Source organism: Oreochromis niloticus, linkage group LG23 (assembly GCF_001858045.2).
Source record: "Oreochromis niloticus isolate F11D_XX linkage group LG23, O_niloticus_UMD_NMBU, whole genome shotgun sequence".
Lineage (NCBI taxonomy): Eukaryota > Metazoa > Chordata > Actinopteri > Cichliformes > Cichlidae > Oreochromis > Oreochromis niloticus.
In genome coordinates, this window is record NC_031986.2 from 43851864 (window position 1) to 43871236 (window position 19373).

At 38.7% G+C, this 19373-nt stretch overlaps 2 protein-coding genes across 2 annotated transcripts in view; both read right to left on the reverse strand.

Annotated features, from left to right (window-relative positions):
- Positions 1 to 284: 284 nt before the first annotated feature.
- soat1 (sterol O-acyltransferase 1) lies at positions 285 to 8145 on the reverse strand. The gene is made up of 16 exons (XM_005479143.4): positions 7986 to 8145; positions 7364 to 7515; positions 6468 to 6526; positions 5607 to 5755; positions 5431 to 5490; positions 5205 to 5312; positions 4804 to 5089; positions 4575 to 4653; positions 4372 to 4456; positions 4187 to 4232; positions 3958 to 4087; positions 3732 to 3829; positions 3543 to 3641; positions 2479 to 2614; positions 2167 to 2312; positions 285 to 2043 (listed from the first exon to the last, which is right to left on the reverse strand). Exons 2-16 carry the CDS (start codon positions 7512 to 7514, stop codon positions 1978 to 1980), a joined length of 1698 nt encoding a protein of 565 aa, XP_005479200.1. The 5' UTR covers position 7515; positions 7986 to 8145; the 3' UTR covers positions 285 to 1977.
- Positions 8146 to 11362: 3217 nt separating this feature from the next.
- Positions 11363 to 19373, reverse strand: part of si:dkey-21p1.3 (collagen alpha-1(I) chain) — a 31377-nt gene continuing 23366 nt past the window's right edge. Inside the window, exons 37-63 of the mRNA XM_025902904.1 lie at positions 19317 to 19370; positions 19069 to 19176; positions 18869 to 18922; positions 18644 to 18751; positions 18469 to 18519; positions 17559 to 17612; positions 17417 to 17470; positions 17246 to 17299; positions 16643 to 16750; positions 16457 to 16510; positions 15976 to 16029; positions 15821 to 15874; positions 15682 to 15735; positions 15501 to 15554; positions 15297 to 15350; positions 15152 to 15205; positions 14984 to 15037; positions 14841 to 14894; positions 14707 to 14760; positions 14551 to 14568; positions 14393 to 14455; positions 14116 to 14241; positions 13856 to 13988; positions 13677 to 13783; positions 13343 to 13411; positions 13053 to 13259; positions 11363 to 12537 (exon numbers count right to left, since the gene is read on the reverse strand). Coding sequence (XP_025758689.1) covers positions 12406 to 12537; positions 13053 to 13259; positions 13343 to 13411; positions 13677 to 13783; positions 13856 to 13988; positions 14116 to 14241; positions 14393 to 14455; positions 14551 to 14568; positions 14707 to 14760; positions 14841 to 14894; positions 14984 to 15037; positions 15152 to 15205; positions 15297 to 15350; positions 15501 to 15554; positions 15682 to 15735; positions 15821 to 15874; positions 15976 to 16029; positions 16457 to 16510; positions 16643 to 16750; positions 17246 to 17299; positions 17417 to 17470; positions 17559 to 17612; positions 18469 to 18519; positions 18644 to 18751; positions 18869 to 18922; positions 19069 to 19176; positions 19317 to 19370 — 2040 coding nt within the window. The 3' untranslated portion in view covers positions 11363 to 12405. The remainder of the gene's footprint in view (positions 12538 to 13052; positions 13260 to 13342; positions 13412 to 13676; positions 13784 to 13855; positions 13989 to 14115; positions 14242 to 14392; positions 14456 to 14550; positions 14569 to 14706; positions 14761 to 14840; positions 14895 to 14983; positions 15038 to 15151; positions 15206 to 15296; positions 15351 to 15500; positions 15555 to 15681; positions 15736 to 15820; positions 15875 to 15975; positions 16030 to 16456; positions 16511 to 16642; positions 16751 to 17245; positions 17300 to 17416; positions 17471 to 17558; positions 17613 to 18468; positions 18520 to 18643; positions 18752 to 18868; positions 18923 to 19068; positions 19177 to 19316; positions 19371 to 19373) is intronic.

A 19373-nucleotide genomic window follows, 5' to 3' on the forward strand; every position in this document is an offset into this window, starting at 1 on the left:
CTTTTAAAAGAATGCGATTAACAAGTTTAATTAACATATGACCAAGATGATATAGTCAATGTACTCATCAATATTAAACGGATATATTTCCTTTATTAAAAAAATACAGCTCAAACATCTGAAGTCAATGCACGTTATAACAGCATACCTTTTCATATATTCTTCAGATTTCAAGAGGTTATTTATACGTAGATACCTGTATTTGAAATTTAAACGTGTGAATCAACACAATAAAGACATTATTTATTTTCCACATGGGCTATTATATACACTTGAATAAAAGGTGTAAATAAAATACTTTCATTTTATTTAAATTCTTCAGTTTGTACATGATGCGCAAAGAATGAATCAGATCTTTGTCTACAATCCAAAAATAGACATGATTCATAAAAATGTCACGTGACACAATACCTATGTCGATTCAATGCCAGAAGACATAACAATGAACACAAACACCACAGTAAGTAGGAAAAGCTCTGGTCCCCCAAAAATATACCTCTTATGCAAATAAACAGGATTTATGCAATTTGGCCTTTCACTATAATAAATTCATTCACAAAATCGTAAAGGCATGAAGCTGGGTGAAAGCTTCCTTAAAAATGTCTGCGTTATCTGTACATATTAATAATAACAACAGTTTTCTTGTGATTATATTTGATTATTTTGGGAAAAAATTCTGGAAATCTCTCACTAAAATGTGCAGAGATTAAAAAACAAACGCTTTAAAACAGTGCCACCTTGTGGTCACCTACTTTTTAGAAGAGCACATCATTCTATTGCTGGTTTAACTTTGTATGGCGGGCCTCATTCATACAAATAAACACAGTCATCATGCATTTAAATGTCTGACGACCGCTGATTCAAAATAATGCAAATGGTGCCCGAAACCCATTCAAAATTAAAAGCAGAAACCAAGTCTGTCTAATCCGAAATGGCTTGAACAAAATGCATAATAGTGCACTTTAAATAACAATGCTGTAGCCCTTGGTGCTGATCAAGTGTCCTTCCAACCTCAGTGTTAAAACATTGTAGCAGCCAGCTGCAAGTTTTACAGAAGTAGACATTTCTGAAATCACTGTGCACCACTTGCAACACGGAACAAAACACATCACTTAGCTATCCTCAGTTACAAACGTATGCTCAAACCTGTTTAACTTAATCATTAATACATCCACCAGTCACACAATATTAATAGATCCATAAAGCTCTGCTTTTACACTTTACATTCGTTGCATGTTCAGAATTTTTAGATTACAACTACAATTTTATGTATAAACACAATTATTGCGTGTCCTGCTTCCAACTTGTGTCTTGATACATGGAAATCAACAGAAAACAGGGAAATGTGGGAGCTTAGGTGCATTTAACTCGGCACAGGTTCCACTTCTTAGTGAGTGAAACGTCACCACTGTTTTCCTCTTTAAAGAAAACCGACTGAAACATCAAGATTTTATACAAAACAGCAAACAGTGGCAGTCTTTTCCAAACTGAGTCTTATTGGCACTGAAATTAGATATAATTGAACAGATCCTTTGACACCGACTGTCCTTCAGTAGAGTAGCAACTGTAAACACTTTGTTAAATATTAGACTTTACTGCATATGTGAATAATGTTTGTATTCAGCTGCCATGTCACTATTGCCACATTCATAATGGCACGAGGAGAGATTTCACAGTTGATTGAGGCAAAGTGGAATATGGAAATGTCAGAAAATTAAAGAATGAATAAAAATAATAAAATCTGTTGTGTGAACGATGATTTTGTTTTGGAGTTGATAACTTAAAACAAATAAGGCATCATTATAACTTTGCTGGCTGTTTTTGGCAGATACTTTTTCCATACATTCAAATAAACTATGAACCTTAAATAAAACAAACAAAAGTCCAGAAGTTATGACAGTAACAGACAGGCTGGTCTAATTTATACTGATCAGCAATAATCCTGGTCCCAGTAGTTCAGCTGTAGGTCACAGCCAATCAGAGTCTGTCATCAGGCCTCTCACAGCTCCAAGAGCGAGGCTTCAGTAGTTCAAAGAAGGAAGGCTGGAACAAAAATAACACAATTAAAAGCTGAATTTGTGTCTACACTTACTCTGAATAACTGAAGTTCACTGCATCTTTGGAAAGAATACACATCATGTGATTTTTATAAGCAGCGCCGTGTACCTCCTTCAGGGGACAGTAGCGCTGAGCATACCACTCCTGAGAGTACAGACAGATAATGACTCCCTGACCCAGGAACAGGGACGTCCACATGATGATGTTCCAGATGGGGCCTTTCCTTTTGTCATGCAAAATGAAGTTGAACATCACTGTGAGACGACAAAAAGAGAAGATAAGAGTGGAAGGATAATCAAAAACTGACATACAGATTTAACTTGACTGGGTTTACATGACCCAGACATGATACCATAATCATCTGATTCAGCACAAATCTCAAGTGATATCATTTTTATTAGAGGCGACGAGGTCTCTTACTTCCAAAGCACATGAAGAGGCAGAAGAGCACAGGATAGAAGAAGCCAAAGCAAATTGCAAGAATGTATTCATGAACCACTGCAGACACTGTAAACACAAACAGCATGGCGGCTGGTCGGCAGCGCTTCTGAGACATCTGGAAAGATCAGAGAGAACAGACACATGAACACAAATGGTAAAAAACAAAATGCACGGTCCACGTTAAGTTTTTTAAAGTACGGTGTGTAAAGTTCCCACTGCTAGATGCCATTGCATTACAGACTGCAGTCTGAGTTTAATATAATCCTAGCTATGACGACTGCTGTTCGACAAACATGTTTTAGTCAGTCACTGGACTTTGTTAATGAATAAACTCATAGAATGTAAGAATTTTAGGACACTTTAGCCCAAGACTACCTGGCATAATGTCAACTTATAAACAGCTGCTTGTTGTTTAGCCAGGATGAATGTATGTCTAATCTGCTGACAACAAGAAATTTCACCAATAAACAAGCATGTTTATGCCTTGTTTTTTGACAATTTACAAATATGCCGGTGGGTGGAGTCTCTTTCCTTCATGCCTTTGTTTCTTTGGTGAAGGGGACTCCACAGATATGATGCTGCATAGCTTGAGTCTGAAGGTGCGTACATGAATTTACATCCATGGCACACAAATGCCTGAGACTTTTATGTATGTGGCCTTTCTCTAGCCACATATGTAAAACACGATTGTTCAGAAGGGAGAGGTCTTTCCCAACCATTGTATTCAAATACTGTGAGGGAACATGGCAGCTTCCACAAACCACAAATCCACCATTATGTATTTTTAATAAATTAATTGACAGTTTATGAGAATGCATCAATTTATTGGAAGACATAATTACACACTGATCTATGTATATTTATGAGTACAATGTCCATTCTATCCCTGCTAAATACCCTCAGTAAATTACTGACTGCGCTTTTAAAACACTAGCATTAATTTATTTATTTTGAACAAGCTGCAAACTTATGAATACTGCTGGTGCATTTTTACAATTGTGTGCTTTTAAAGTCTCTGTTGCATCAACAGAAGAGCCACTTACCCACAGGAAGTCCCGGTACACGTAGTAGTACAGCCAGTCATGGACAACTACATTCCAAGTGCGATAGTAATTGGCAAAAGAGGTCGAATTCCACCAATCCTGTAACGTGTGGTCAAAATCACACGAGTCAAACACTGAGCACAACGAAGAGATTTGGTCCAAATTTTAAAATGTGAGTAAAACAAAGACCTTGTAAAACATTCTGTCGGCAAATCGAAGCATCTCAGCAAAAGCATTGAGCCAACAGTGGAGGAAGGCAAAGAACCCCAGGAAGAGGACCAGCACCCCTGCCAAAAACACATGACAGGTCAACAAACAGCAATAATACATCTCTCGCCTTCAAATATGAGAAAAAAAAAAACATCAAATAAAAATAAAACATGAGGTTTTCACAAAAGTTTGTTTCTAATCTTACCTGGTAAGATGGAGTTAAAGACACAGAGAACCATGGCTCGCAGATCAAACAGCTGCAGACTGATGCTGCGAAACTGAGGTATGCATAGCCGCACAAACACGTAATAGGCATAAAACAGACAGCCAAGTACCTGTGGAGGGGGAGTGGTTAAGAAAGTAAATGTAATTTAAAAGTAATGAGCTGCTTGGGCATTTAAGTAAAGTTGCTATAATGTGTCAGAGGTCGGTACCTGAAGTAATTTTGAGACCACATAGCCCCACCGAATCACTGGATTCCTGTAGTAGGCAAGAAAAAAATAAAATTTTACAATGTTAAAAATAATATTTTACAGCACTACTTAATAGGTTACTGCAACCCCAACCCCCCAAAAAACCCAGTGTTCTATATTCCACGAGAGAGAACAAAACACAGCACCTGGGGTACTTGTCTCTGTAGATGAGTGTGGGTGCAAACAGGAAGTAGAGATACTGAGAAACCTGAGGGACCACTGGACCAGGGCCTGCAGATAACAGTGAAAATATATGAACACAAACAATGAAAAAAAAATATATATAAGTGATCAGGGGGGGAAAAAAAATGAGCACACTGTCTGATAACAAATGTACATGGAAACCTACCATTTTTTTCTTTGCACCATGCGAGGACTCTTGGTACATTCTCCCTGACAAATGAGTGAGCTTTCATCATTAGACGTACCTGAAATAGATAAAAATAAAATAGATAAAAATCAAAGAAGCTACATTTCAAAGGGCAGCCTTATGCATGTCAAGATATATGCAAAGACTCTTCACAAATATGAACTAAGCCATTCTGATCAGAAGAGAACAGACTAGACTATTCGTCTACCTGTTCCAGGATGATGATGAAGCAGGATGCAGGCGGGAAACTGTTGGTCACCACCGTATAGGTGGGCAGGAATCCTAGACCCAGAGCTTGGTAAAGCAGGAATAAAGTGCCAAACAGCAAAGAATACAACCTGAGATGGCTGTGGGAGCCAGAGTGGCTCTGTGCCCACAGGTAGAACAGGGTGTAGGGAATAAACAACACAGACAAAAACATGCAGATCCACGTGCACACCACCAGAGGGAACTGGCCAAAGGCATAGACCAGCAGATCAAACTCCAGCACCAGTCTGAGGCAGAAGGAGATAAAGCAATCGTCAGTAGTCACTCAACAAAAGCAACAGAAATAGACAGTCAAATAACACAGAATCAAAAGAGTCACGATTCATAGCAGGTTTATATTACCTGCCTTCATCAATGAAATCTACCACAAGTGTACTGAGGATAAAAAGAATGAGCAGGGCAATGAACATGTGGTAGATGGTCCTGATGTGGTTCACCTCAAACAGCTCACTGTGAGGAAAAATAAAAGACAAAGTGAGTAACTGTGAAGTCAACAAACGACCTTTCAACAGCAGTGTAGCAAACACGAGTTATAAAGTATCGAGACTGCATCAACGTGGCATCTTACTCTAGGAGGGACCTGCGGTTTACAAACAGCTTTCCCTCACCGTGAGGAGGACGAAAGTGCCTGCAGAAAAACACAGCGATCAGTCTTTTTAACATGAGAGTGGGAAGTAGAAGGGCATTAACATCAGCTGTAACCAGACGCAGCTTTTCATTTGGTAAGATAGGAAGCTGCAGTACTTGAGTTTGCTCCGCTCCTTGTCTGACATTGGAGGTGAAAATACAGCAGGTACCGGTGCAGGCTCCAGGCTGGTCGATTCCTCAATAAGACTGTCCATAAAATCATTGACCTGCGTGTCAAACTGACGCATCAGGTCACTCTTCAAGTGCTGGGCAACAGAAAAGAACACAGAAATTGTTATTCAGTTACAAAATAGATTTAAGTATACAGAAAGTCTGTGCCAATAATTATTTTCTTTCTGTATATGCAAAATTAGTTTCCCACCTTACCGCTACTTTTAACGACTCATTTTACAGATTATAAATATGCTCTAATCAAGAGTCGATTTACTGCACGGTTGACTGCATTTTAAATTCAAACCCGAGTTTGTGCATAAAAGCAACAGCTCTGTGTTATCATTATGACACATTCAGTGCCATTTATCACTGCATTTTAAACACACAGCAAGAGGCGTAGCTTGCCTCTTGCTGTGTTTAGAGGCATAGCTTGCAGTGTTGTCCAATGTCTAAGTGTGTGATGTTCTTATTTAACCTTTAAGAGGTCTGAATTGATCAGAATACTTGCTCAAGCATTTTCAGGAGGGGATCAGATAACTTGATGTCAATCATTCTAGCAAGGATTCACATTTAAATGGTTTAAATTAAGTCTCTTTGAATGTAACAGAAGATATCAAATAAATAACCCAAGCAAGTTTTGGACTGCGGGGATGTGTTGGCCCAGGCTAATGACCATAAATACATCAGCTGCAAGAAATCCATGATTGCTCACATTTCTTTGTTACACTTTTAAGTAAGCAATTAAAAAAAGAAAAGAAAAAAAAAGACATGGATGTTGAGTTATTTCTTTAAAAAACTACTAACCTCTGCTTTCTTTTTCAGTTGTAGTTTTTTGCTGATGACACGTTCCACTTCAATTCTCCCTGAAATTGAATTTGACACACGTGTTTAAAAAAACAAACAAACAAACAAAAAAAACATATGTAAGTGTAATCTTCTTATATTAAAATGTAGTTCTGTTTTTTGGGCACAGCAATTGGCAATAGTGTCAATTACATCATCATACATAGCAGAAGTTACACTATACAAGTCTTCAGTCTCCAATCCAAAGTTGCAAAATCTAAAAGGAGACACACCTATGACAACATGCAACAAGTACAATCACATGTCCTGTGGCTGGAAAGCTAAGCAAATACAATTAATTGTGGTCAAGGTTACTGTAGGTCGTTAGGCTTTACAGCTGTCTGATGATGAATAAGTTTGTTTACTTTAACTGAGGTCAGTCACACAAATGACTTTAAGCACAGTAGCTTTCCACCCATCAAGCAAAATAAGTCAACAATATAGTTGACGTTGTCACAAAGACGTGCATTGTATTATCATGCTTTGTGTTTAGCTCTTTCATAGAAGCATACAAAGGACTAATATAGTCCCGAGGTAAGGTGTCAGACCAGTATTTCACAGTCATTTCTCAGTAAAGGTCAGTCACCTTTACATTTTGTCTTTACTGGATCATCATGACCAACTTGGGCGTCATTTTCCCCGGGTTAGCCACACTACAGTAAGTGAACCAGAGATCACGATGATTGCTTAAGAGGAACTAATCACACATGAAACTTTCAGTTAGTCATACGTTTGACCCAAGAGGGGAAATTTACTGAAACGATGATTTTTGAGCTGTTGAGTCAACAGATTCACTATATCAGAGGTCACTGCCCTCTCGGCTGGCCCCACTAATGAGGGAGTTGAGATTTTCTCACCATTGCTGGTGATGTGGTTGTCTTCACTGCTTTGCTGTCCTTTCCCCGGACTGAGCTCCCCATCCAAAGAGCTTTTCAAGTCAGGGAAGGTGGGCATCGTGGGAATGGCTCGGCTGCGGAGCCGGAGAATAGAGTCATCTTCGCTCTCCATCCTACGGAAGCAGATAGGTTAATGATTAAAACAAGGGAAATAACCGGCGGCAGCTATTGAACAAACGAGCCATGCCCTGAGAACACACAAGGAAGACAAGCTAGCACTTCACTGCTGTGCCGCCTAACATCGATGGGAATGCTGATTCTGACTGACAAAACAAACCCAGTGGGCAAACAGATCACGCTCACATGACACGGACACGCAGCTAACACATTAGTTAGCTCCTGTCCAACTGGCATCAAGCCTCAATGAGACAGGCAGCGGCTAATTCATGGAGCTCGCTGAACTAAATCGCTACCTGGGTTAATATCATATACCGCTCGCGGATATTGTTAGCATACAATAAAAGCTATACTAAAGCTAGTCAAATTAGCCAACTTGACGTTTATCGTCCGCTACTGCGGAACAGGTTGACCGACACTGACAGAAATGTAAAAATGCGGGCAGCACAATTTCCTGAATACCTACTCGTTTCAACCGCCAGGTCCTCTCTTCTCAAGCCTCTCTCTGACGTTAATGGGAGCGAACCCAGATGCGAAACTCCTTTAATCACCACAGTCCGAGACGCTGCTCACCTTCCCCATTCTATAAACACTATAGAAGATGAGCAGCACCCACGATTCTGATTGGTCGAAAGTCTCTCCTCCTTTTGACGTCACCGACGCCAAACTGCTGACCAGCTCGGTCACTCTCAAACGTCACCTGCTTAGTAAGAAATATTATTAAAAAACAAACAAAACAGTTATAATTTTTAATGATTAACAAATATATAAGACATAAATGGAGCGATGTATTCCTGCTGCAAGCTGAAATAATTTGTCTCGCAATTTAATTAGATTCAAAATCAAAATCTTATTATAATAGATTATAATGTGTGTCTTTTCCCTAACTTCTCTTCCAAGCGTTAATCATTCTTAAACTAGTGTTGTGCTACACTGTAAAGTATATAAATACACAGCAAGTATTACCGATACCGATACTTTTAGCCTATAAAGACAGTTTATGTAGGGGAGAACATCGAGTCAGATGAATATTCATTAATATGGGGAATGTTTGAGGTATATTTTTATATATCAAAAAACCAATTCATTTAACACAATTTAGTGTGCTACATCTTAAACTTAAAGGATAGAAACAAAGTATTGGTCCTAATGCACTAGTATCGATACCAATGCCAGCACTGGTATCGTTGTAAATTGACTGATTCCTATTTAGCGTTTTTCTATTCTGCTAGAGCACTCAGAGCGCTTTATACAACATGCCACATTCACCCATTCGTATCTTCTATGCTTTTTCGATGCTTCAAAGCTAACATTAACACACATTTAGTATCTTGCCCAAGGATACTTGGCATGCTGGGGGAGCCAGGAATTGAACCACCAATCAGTAGATAATATCTGGATCCACCCACCTGTAGACAAAACTCATTATATGTATCATATGTATAAACTGCCCAGGGTAGCAGGATTATAAAATTAACCATTGGGATTTATTTTGCTAAAACTCAAATCCTTAAAAAAATATATTATGTGTGGTAGCTGATCTCAAAATAAACTGCGACATTACCTGTACTTGTTGTTTGATTTCAAAATCCTGCTCCTCACATACAAGGTCTTAAATAATCAGGCCCCATCTTATCTTAATGACCTTGTAGTACCATATCACCCTATTAGAGCACTTCGCTCTCGCACTGCAGGCTTACTTGTAGAATGGGAGGCAGAGCCTTCAGTTTTCAGGCCCCTCTTCTGTGGAACCAGCTTCCAGTTTGGATTCAGGAGACAGACACTATCTCTACTTTTACGATTAGGCTTCAAACTTTCCTTTTTGCTAAAGCATATAGTTAGGGCTGGACCAGGTGACCCTGAATCCTCCCTTAGTTATGCTGCAATAGACGTAGGCTGCCGGGGATTCCCATGATGCATTGAGTTTTTCCTTTCCAGTCACCTTTCTCACTCACTATGTGTTAACAGACCTCTCTGCATCGAATCATATCTGTTATTAATCTCTGTCTCTCTTCCACAGCATGTCTTTATCCTGTCTTCCTTCTCTCACCCCAACCGGTTGCAGCAGATGGCCGCCCCTCCCTGAGCCTGGTTCTGCCGGAGGTTTCTTCCTGCTAAAAGGGAGTTTTTCCTTCCCACTGTCACCAAAGTGCTTGCTCATAGGGGGGCATATGATTGTTGGGTTTTTCTCTGTATGTATTATTGTAGGATCTACTGTACAATATAAAGCACCTTGAGGCGACTGTTGTTGTGATTTGGCGCTATATAAATAAAATTGAATTGAATTGAATTGAATTGAATTGAATTGAATTGAATTGAATTGTTTGTAAATACATTTGCTAAACTACTTTTAGTGCAATGTCATTCCCGGGGTCACTGGGATGTGCTGTCATGCATATCTGTAAATAAGTGTTCATCAAACAGTGATGCTAATTGTAGCTCTAACTGATTGTATTGTCTTAAACAACGAATATGTTGCTTGCAAAGAAGAAATATATGTATTTGTTATTTATTTCTTTGGTGTTTCTGAACAGCTGTTCTTGCCGTCTGGCTGTATAGGTCTGAGTTGGTATAATGAACATGAAAAGAACTTAACTAACTTAACAGACATGTTATTGTTTTTTTTTTTTACATGTCAAAGTCAGCAAGTACAACAAGCCTCCAATGATGCCATCCATAAAATGACATTTTTTGATATACTTCAGCCTTTGAAGGTGACCATATCCTAACACACTAGAGGTGTGACAGTCTTTGTGTGGGACAATGCAGGTTAAAGCTTTGGCATTGATCATTTGAAAGTCAAATATGCTGTATTGTATTTGAATGCACTTTTCCTAACTTATAAATACACTAACAAATGAAGAGAAATTGTAAGCTAAAGTTTGTTTTTATTGAATTCTGTACACTAATCTATTCCCTTCGTCCTTCCCTTCCCTTCCCTTTGCCAACAGGCCAAACCTGTAATCACCTATAGGTTTCAATAGTGAAAAAACAATTTTGTGAACTAAAATAAAATATGAATATAGAGAAAACAACTCTTTAACAACTCTAGTTTTAGTATTTATCAATTTGGTAAAAAGTATTGCCCAATGAGGTTTTTGGTGGATGTGTTAATTGAGACTTGGATGTCTACAGGACTGTGAATCACCTGCTTTCAAAAAGTTCTGTTTTTATTGTAATAGCAACTGATTTTCCTAAATCTGGCCTCTAATATTTGCCCTAAATACCATAATACAAAAAAATATTATTAGTAATCCTAAAAGTCTTAAAACGTAAGCTAAAACTGAACGTTTTCAAACAATAAACAATACAATGAAACAAGCAAACCTCTGTTTGTTGAATTAAAAAGAAATTTTAAACAAAATAAAAATAAAAACTATACAAACTCTGACAGTGGATAAAAATGCTGTGCAGTCTAACATAAAGTGAGATGTTTGGTCACTCATCCACCTTTTCAAGTCATGTTTGTTGGTATTTTGTTTTAATGGTACTTCTCTCCAGAAATACGTTACAAAATATCCGCACAGTAAATCCACCACCAAATCAAAACATATTTCTCGGAAGAATTGGCTGTTTTTTAGGAGAAATGTTTACAATCAGACAGAAGGCTTATCGGTATGTTATTTTTTACTATTTTATGCTATACTTTTTTCTTTTTATCACACTCCACATCTTTACACTAATTTCACAAGCCTAAACAAGCAAAGATATGCCAAGTTATAAAAACATTTCATGGGAAATATTCACAAGATTTTGTTTTGTAAATTACTGTCCCATTCATTCAAAACACAGTTTTGGAGCCCATGTGCAAGTTAAACGCATTTTTGATGGAGCGCCTCTAAGTAGAGCGTGACATGTTGTCAAACCTTCATATAACTGGTCTCATGAGCCTACTGTGGCAAAACGGTTAATTTCAAAGAGACAACAAGACATTCACTGTATCAGACATCATAAGGATGGTGCATATAACCATGGATTTTCCTGTGGTCTGTGATGCACATGATTAAGTCTCTCCAAAGGCTCAAGAGTGAATTAGGACACTGAGAATGGAAGAATTTCCCAACAGGCTTGTTATAAAAGACATGTTGTCTCTCTCTATTGTGAACCCAGCCAAATCCAGCTGCCATACTCCAGTCACTCTTTTTTCTCCCAAGAATATTAAAATTTGTTGACATCACCGCACTTGGATGGTTGAGAAGTTGCAAACCTGTCCACAAACCAGTGCTTCCACAATACTGGGAACGTAGGGATGTGGCGCTAGGCCTAGCAAACATCAACACAATTACTTAGGTTTTACTTTGTAACTATTTGAAGATGACCCCTTACTGTGTGATGTGCGCAGGCTCAGTACAAACAAAACACAGGGCTCGGTTTCATTCAGAGCCATCGTTTATTTTGATAGTGCGGGACGGCATTCCCCTGAGCTGAGGACAAAGTAAAAAACGATGACTTTTAGTGTAAATACAAAGTTATAAGTCAAACTCAACTGAACATTTGATGCTACATTTTCATAACAAAAATGTTACGTATGCCAAAAATCTAACAATTTTACAACTGAATAAATATACAACAAAATACAAAACTGAGCACTTTTTTTTATTATCCATTTAAAATACAGATATTTTATATTATTCCAGCTTTCTGGATGATAGAAAGCTGGAATAATAAAGCCTTTTATCACACCTTGGCTCATATGATCAGTACTGGGTTAACAACCACACAGGACACCCACCACTGGGGTTTATTTTCCTGGGAGTCTCCACCAGTTGCTTTAAGAACTGAAGAAGCATACTGGATGAGATGTGAAATGTCTTCACAATCCTAAAGACATCCAGCTGCCTTCTTTCTTGAGCTCTTAAGACTTTCATCACACCCAGACACACCGGTCACAAGAAGCAGATGGGTCCCAATACCACAGAGATCTCGGAGACAAGCTTGGAGACACTGCTCATCTCTACACCCAGATGTCTGACAGGAAGTAATTCCATATCTCCTCGAACCCTCACAAACAGCGCCAGCTGGAGAAGAAGCAGACAAAAAGCAAACACAAGAAGATATGTTCAGTTTGTTCTTCCTGGATTCATAACTAATTCCAGAGACTAGACCCTTGTGCATGTTGAGGGAAATGATTTTTAGCAGCTGTATGGTATTTCTGAGCAATCTCAAGTCTAATATTGTTTTATTAAATCTCCTTTATTCCCGTAACTATAAAATGTGTGCAATTTACTTTGTAAGGCTATTGTACAAAAGCTGAAATTAAAAAGTTCTCATAGTTCAGACAGTGTTTGATTTATTTGTACCAGTCTTATTTATCTTTTGGAGACTGGTGTTTTCTTTCATAAATTTCCATCACAATAAAAGGACTCTGACACAAATGTGATGTATGGTTCCTGAAAATAATCGATTCCACTTCTTTTTCTGAGACACTTTATGCACAACAATGTAAAACTAATGTGTTGTTTGTATTACAGTCACCGTTGAAGAAAGCTGCTGACAAACCCCCAGAAAACGGTCACAAATCTTTTAGTCTTACCTCAGAGTGTTTTCTGGACACTGTGACAAAGTGTGAATCGATTTCTTTGCCAGAGTCTCCCAGTAAGTGGATAATCTGACCGGCTAAATCTGCGGCAGCAGTACTTGTCTGGTTTTCTGTACAGCTGAGAGTGATGTGCTGGAAAGATGAGTGGCTGTGTAACCGCAGAAACTTTAGCTGGACAGCATCCACGCCAGGATAATCAAACTATCAGAAAGAGCATTAATGTCAGAAAGAACATCTAGAAATAATAGTTTCCTTAATCTAGCCACATATTATTTAATACTTACTTTTTGGTGGTGAGTAAATCTTTCCAATGTCCTCAGGTTCTTCATTTCTGGGTCCCTCCATATTTTCATCTAAAGAATGGGATATGATGTATATTTATGAAGCCATTCGTAAAAACACAAGATTTTTGTAGCAGCATTAATCAGAGAAGTAAAAGAAACAATTGCTTTATTCGCAACATACAGGTTACTTTTTCCTTCAATAATCTGACATAAATACAACACAAAGTATCGACAAACATTCTCAAGTTTCATGTTTTGTAGCTGATATTGTGTGATAATGATGAAAAGTTAGTTCTTTGATAACGTTAAGCCTTACAGGTGAAAATGACTGAACCTGTGAGTGAAGAGGTTCTATGCAGGTTGCTCCGCCTCCTGTGAAGTTACAGAAGACCTTCAAGGCATCACAGGGACAGCCTTGGTTCGGGTCCATGTAAAAGTAACCTGAAAAGAAAAAATGAATGGAACATACCGAAATATATAAGGGAAAACGTAATAAGATCATCAGATACTCACCATCATTTAGATGTGGATGTAGGAGTCTCAGCTCATGGCAGGTGGTTCCAGGATCGTCTTTGGTGCCCAGGGGCCAGCTGAAAAACTCCTCTGCTTCATCTTCTTGAGACCATCTCCTTGTCACTCCCCTGGGCTACAGGAAAACAGTGTTCAGCATTCACTCAGTCAGCTTAACATGTTTTACATATAAAGCTAGACTGCAAATGAGGACATTCTGCGACTGTATATAATCTGTACGGAATAAGAAAGCTTGTACCAACTTTTTCTTGCCCTTCGCTTTGCTTCAGGAGCCCGGGGCTTTGCTTTGAACGCTGTACAGTTTGAAGACTATATTTTTTAACAGGTCTTTGCTTAGGCTTCCATTTGCCAGGGGCTCCTGGTTTTCCCTGTGAAAGGCACAGCATGATACAAACTTTCAGGATATTTAGAGAAATAATTCAAGCTTTACATACATCTCAAAACAATCTAACACGTTGCATTTGTGTTCAGCAATCAGGTCCAAAGCTTTTCGTTTATATTGTGTTTGCAAACTCTTACTTGAGGTCCAGGTTTGCCCTTCGTTCCCTTTGGACCTCTCCTGCCTCGGACACCTTTCATCCCCTGTAGTGGCCCAAACACAATTCAGCAATGAACAACATTGAATACAAATTGACTAATGCTAAGACTTTTATAGAAATACAAAGTCAGTCACCCACTTTCATTCCAAGGTGGCCCTGTAACAGAGACGAGTGCATCAAACAAAGTTTTTAGGTTACAACATGACAATTTTTTAAAATATTGTTCAGTAAAACTTCACTAATCAAGATATTTTAGTAAGTCATTACAAAAAACTGAACATCAAAGCAGCTTACAGGGATTCCTGAGAAGCCTTCCTGCCCGGGTGGACCACGAGGACCAGTGTCCCCCTGTAGTAAATGGTTAATTGATTACTTATTGGATACAAATAATTAAAACAATGCAATAATGGGAGCAAAGCGTAACTGACCTGTTTCCCCTTATCACCTTTTTCACCTTTAAATCCCTGCAAACCAGGATTCCCCTGATATACAAGTCAGACATGTGGTAGATTAATCCAAAATCCGGCTTTTTCATTTAAGGCATTTTATATTTAAATTAACTACAATTCACCTTTAATCCAGGTGGACCTATTGGTCCAAGTATCCCTGTATCACCTGGGAGACCCTTTATAAAAGAAAAGAAATGAAAAGGAGTTACAAATTGCTCATATAATGCAGTTATATTTTATATGAGATTCTGGCATATTGAATGAATATATGCACAAAATATGTAACTGACCTTCGTGCCAAGACTTCCAGATTCCCCTTTCTCCCCTCTCAGCCCTGGAAAACCCTGAACCAATAGCAGCAGATGATGCAAATGTTCCCACTAACAGGGGTAAGGTTTTTTTTAGCCATCACATTCTGCTCTCTAATCATTTTACCTTTGGCCCAACTGGTCCAGGAGGCCCATGTGTTCCGTTTAGACCACTTTTACCCTGAGATATTTAATAAGACCTTAGTAAGAAACATTTCAACAATGCATTACATCAAACATAATAAAAAAGTCAATTTTATAAGCACCACCACACTATAATAGTAAACATGTGCTTATAATATCCACCTGAAATGTATAAATGATTTCTTACCCTAACCCCGCCTTCTCCAGCGTTTCCCTTAATCCCAGGAGATCCAGGTTTTCCCTGCAAGGTATGTATGTATTTAATACCACATAATGCAATAAACTGTAAGAAAAGCTTAGCTGCAAAAGACTTATTCCGTTTGTAATTGTGCAGACTTGCATGTCATTCATTTCCATAGTGAAATTACCATCTTGCCAGGCCTGCCTGGTGTTCCAGGAGCTCCTCTGTAACCAACGTCACCCTTTGAAGTTGGCAGGGGGAAAAGAAATTAATGAAAAATGTGTGAAATGTGTTAAAATCAATTTTAGTAAGGCAGACTTTCTTACCGGATCTCCTTCATTACCCTGAACTCCCAGCAGCCCATCCAGACCACTCAGTCCCTGAGAATATGATCACAAAAACGAGAAAAAAAGACGAAAGACGAAATGAGCATTGTTGGTGTTTCGTGTTAAGAATTGCATTTGTTAGCTGGGGTGCTTACAGGTTTTCCAGGTGGTCCAGAAGGTCCTGACCTCCCAGGCAGGCCTTCAGGTCCCTGCAAAAGAGACAAGAAACTTCACTGGATGAAATCAAGGCCCAAACGGCTTAACCTTTACTGTTAACATTAATTGTTTATTATTTAATTCTGAGTGAATCATTAATTAGGCTTTACAGAAGACTGAATAATTAATCTGTGTTTATCAGACACTCAGTGTAAGTAAGTAAGTAAAGTTTTTTTAGATAGTGCTTTTCACTGACATAACAGTCACAGTGTCGAACAACAATTAAGACACCAGATAATCATGTTAAAAAAAAATAGCATCAAATTGGTAAAAGAGCATGATACACACCCAGTGCATGTGGGATTTATACTATCCATATATGTTGAAATAAACTATATTTCACAATAGTCTGTCATAGTAATTAATCTTTGAACTCCAGTCTGAGATGTGAAGGGACACTCGGCTTAAAACAAAACTCACAATTTCCCCAGCAGCTCCTTTTGTCCCTTTACTTCCTGTCTCACCACCTTTTCCCTTGAAAATGAATACAGTGACATGAAAGTTGCATGAGGCAGGTAAAAAACTACCTTCACTATGACAGCTTTATTTAAGGAAATTAAGAAACTGTTTTAGAGTTACATGGTTTGAGCCACGCTTTCTTCTTACCTTTGGCCCCTGGATTCCTTTAGTTCCTGGAGGACCAGGAGGGCCACCAGGTCCAGTTTGACCTTTAGGACCTGGAGAGCCTATGACCCCCATCTTCCCCATTGTACCCTAAAATTACAGTGAAATATACTCAGAAATTTCTAGAATCACACTATAATAGCAACAGCATAGTATAGAAATTTTATTTAATTTATGGAATTGAAATATGTCAGATGATCCGGTAAGATCATTTAGTCATTTATAGCACTTACTATTAACCTCCTAGGACCTGCCGTCCACATATGTGGACATCACATTTTGCGTTATTTAGACCAAAATACTCAATTTTGCTCTACATGGGCCTGATATCCAATTATGAGGACATCATACTGCTACTGTTCTATCAAATTTTTAAACGAATATCCTCATTTGTGGCTCTCATTTTTCTTAAAAACAAAAATAAGGTAAAAAAAAAACAAATCTGGGAATTCTTTGTTTTTAGATTCATTGGGCCCCAATATGCCCAAATATCCAAGAGAAATTGAAAATGCATGTCGTGGAAGAGTTTGGGTCTTAGGAGGTTAAGTATAACTGCAATTTAAATGTTTAAGAATGCTCTCTTACCACTTTCCCTCGTGTTCCAGGCTCGCCTTTTATGCCTTTTATACCTCTGATGCCCTGGGAAACAAAGACAGTTATGCAGACACATTGCATCACTGTGTTTTCACACATGATATTAAATATGGTTGACCGAATTTATTATGCCACAGAGTGAAACAAATAATGAAATCTCACCACGTCTCCCTTAATGCCTGGAAGACCCAGCATACCCTTTTCACCAAGACTGCCCTGAATTATAGAAAAACAAACAGAGACAGTTAAAAACCAGTGAAATCTTTTAGCTGGACAGTTAACATGTGTGAAAGGTACAGTATACCTTTGCTCCAGGGACTCCACTTTTACCTTCAGCACCTCTCGTGCCAGGTAATCCCTAAAAACAGACACATAATGTATAAATAACTTACATATCACTGAAACAACTAAACCTTATTTCACATTCAGGCCTCAATTAAGTTATATATTTTAAATATGCTCCACAATATGTCACTGTTGCCTATCCACGGCACGTTATTAGGTCCACCTGTTCAAATGACATTAACATAGACATCTATTCAGCTAGACACCTGCTGAAGTTCACACTGAGCATCAGAATGATGAACAAAGGTGATTTAAATTACTTTGAGAGCGGCTGGTGACTCAGACTGGGTGATCTGAGTCATGTTCCCTTCAGTCAGGGTCATAGCTCTAGCCCATGACATGGTGCAAGACAGCACTAACTTAAATAATCACTTGTTACAACAAGGTATGCAAAAGAGCATCTCTAAATGCAAATGGGCTACGGTAGCATCAGCTTACAGCAGGTGACACTCCTAGAAGCTAAGAACGGGAAACTGAAGCTACAGTTTGCATGCAATCACCAAAATTGGACAGTAACTGAATTCTTGAGCATGTCTATGAGATCACTGTATTCAAATGAAGAAGAGTCACATCATGGATCTCCAGCCAGCAGATCTGCTATCATGTTAATATCAATATATGTTTCCAGCACCTTGTTGAATCTATGCTACAAACAATTATAGCTGTTCTAAAAACAAAAGGGGGCTCATCCCAGTACTTTAAGTGTATCTAATAATGTGACCAGAGAGTGTATGTGATTTAGTTAACACTTTTAACTCAAATTCAACATAAACACATCGAGGTGATACCACTATCAAACATTTAGTGTACATTTTAGCACATGGTAAGTATAATAATGGAAAGTTAATGCTAGGTAAAGTAAAACGTACAGCTGGTGATGGTCCAGTTGGTCCAGGAGGGCCCATATTACCAGGAGGACCCTGAAAGAAAAACAAATATAATGATGTTTTTGAGCAGCATAAAAATCAAACATGCATGTCCTATAGAGACATATAGACACAGCACATATTGCTTAACATGATTGAATCCCCCTCGGGTACTAACAGCAAGTCCCTGGAGCCCCTTCCGGCCTTTGGTTCCTGCTGCCCCAGTTTTGCCTCCAGCTCCAAATGGCCCAGGAGTGCCTGATAAACCCCTGGTGCCTGCCTCACCCTGTGAACAAATCATCATTATTACTATCAGGTTTTGACTTAGACACTTTGTTTACAGGCAACACCAGTTCTCAGGTTTTCTCCATCGTTTCTACATGTATGAGCTAAACTGACTGACCTTGAGTCCCGGGTGCCCCTGTTGTCCTCTATCTCCAGGTGCACCCCTGTATCCCTGGGAAAAGCACATATAGTAAAGACAAGGCAGAGGTGATACACAGTCTTCCTTATATTTGCTCTTTGTGAATTAATATCCCTGTATGGAAGTCAGTTGTGTTACAGTATTCCAGTAAACTATACTTAGGATTACTTCCTACATACCTGTGTCCCTTGTGGCCCCTTCGGTCCCTGTGAGCCTTGGTTTCCTCTTTCACCCTCAGACCCCTTTGGGCCTCTCTGCCCAGGAGGTCCAGTGTTTCCTTTAACACCCTGAAATGTAAGTGAAACAGTTTTCACAGTTTTATAAGTAAAACAATTTTTCACGAATACTGTAGTAAACTGATAGCAAGATTAACCTTTATTCTTAATTTTGGGATTGAAATTGTAGTTTCCATACAAGTTGTACTCACAGATATGCCCTTTTGGCCGGCTGGCCCTTGAAATCCTTTCTGTCCAGTTGGACCCTA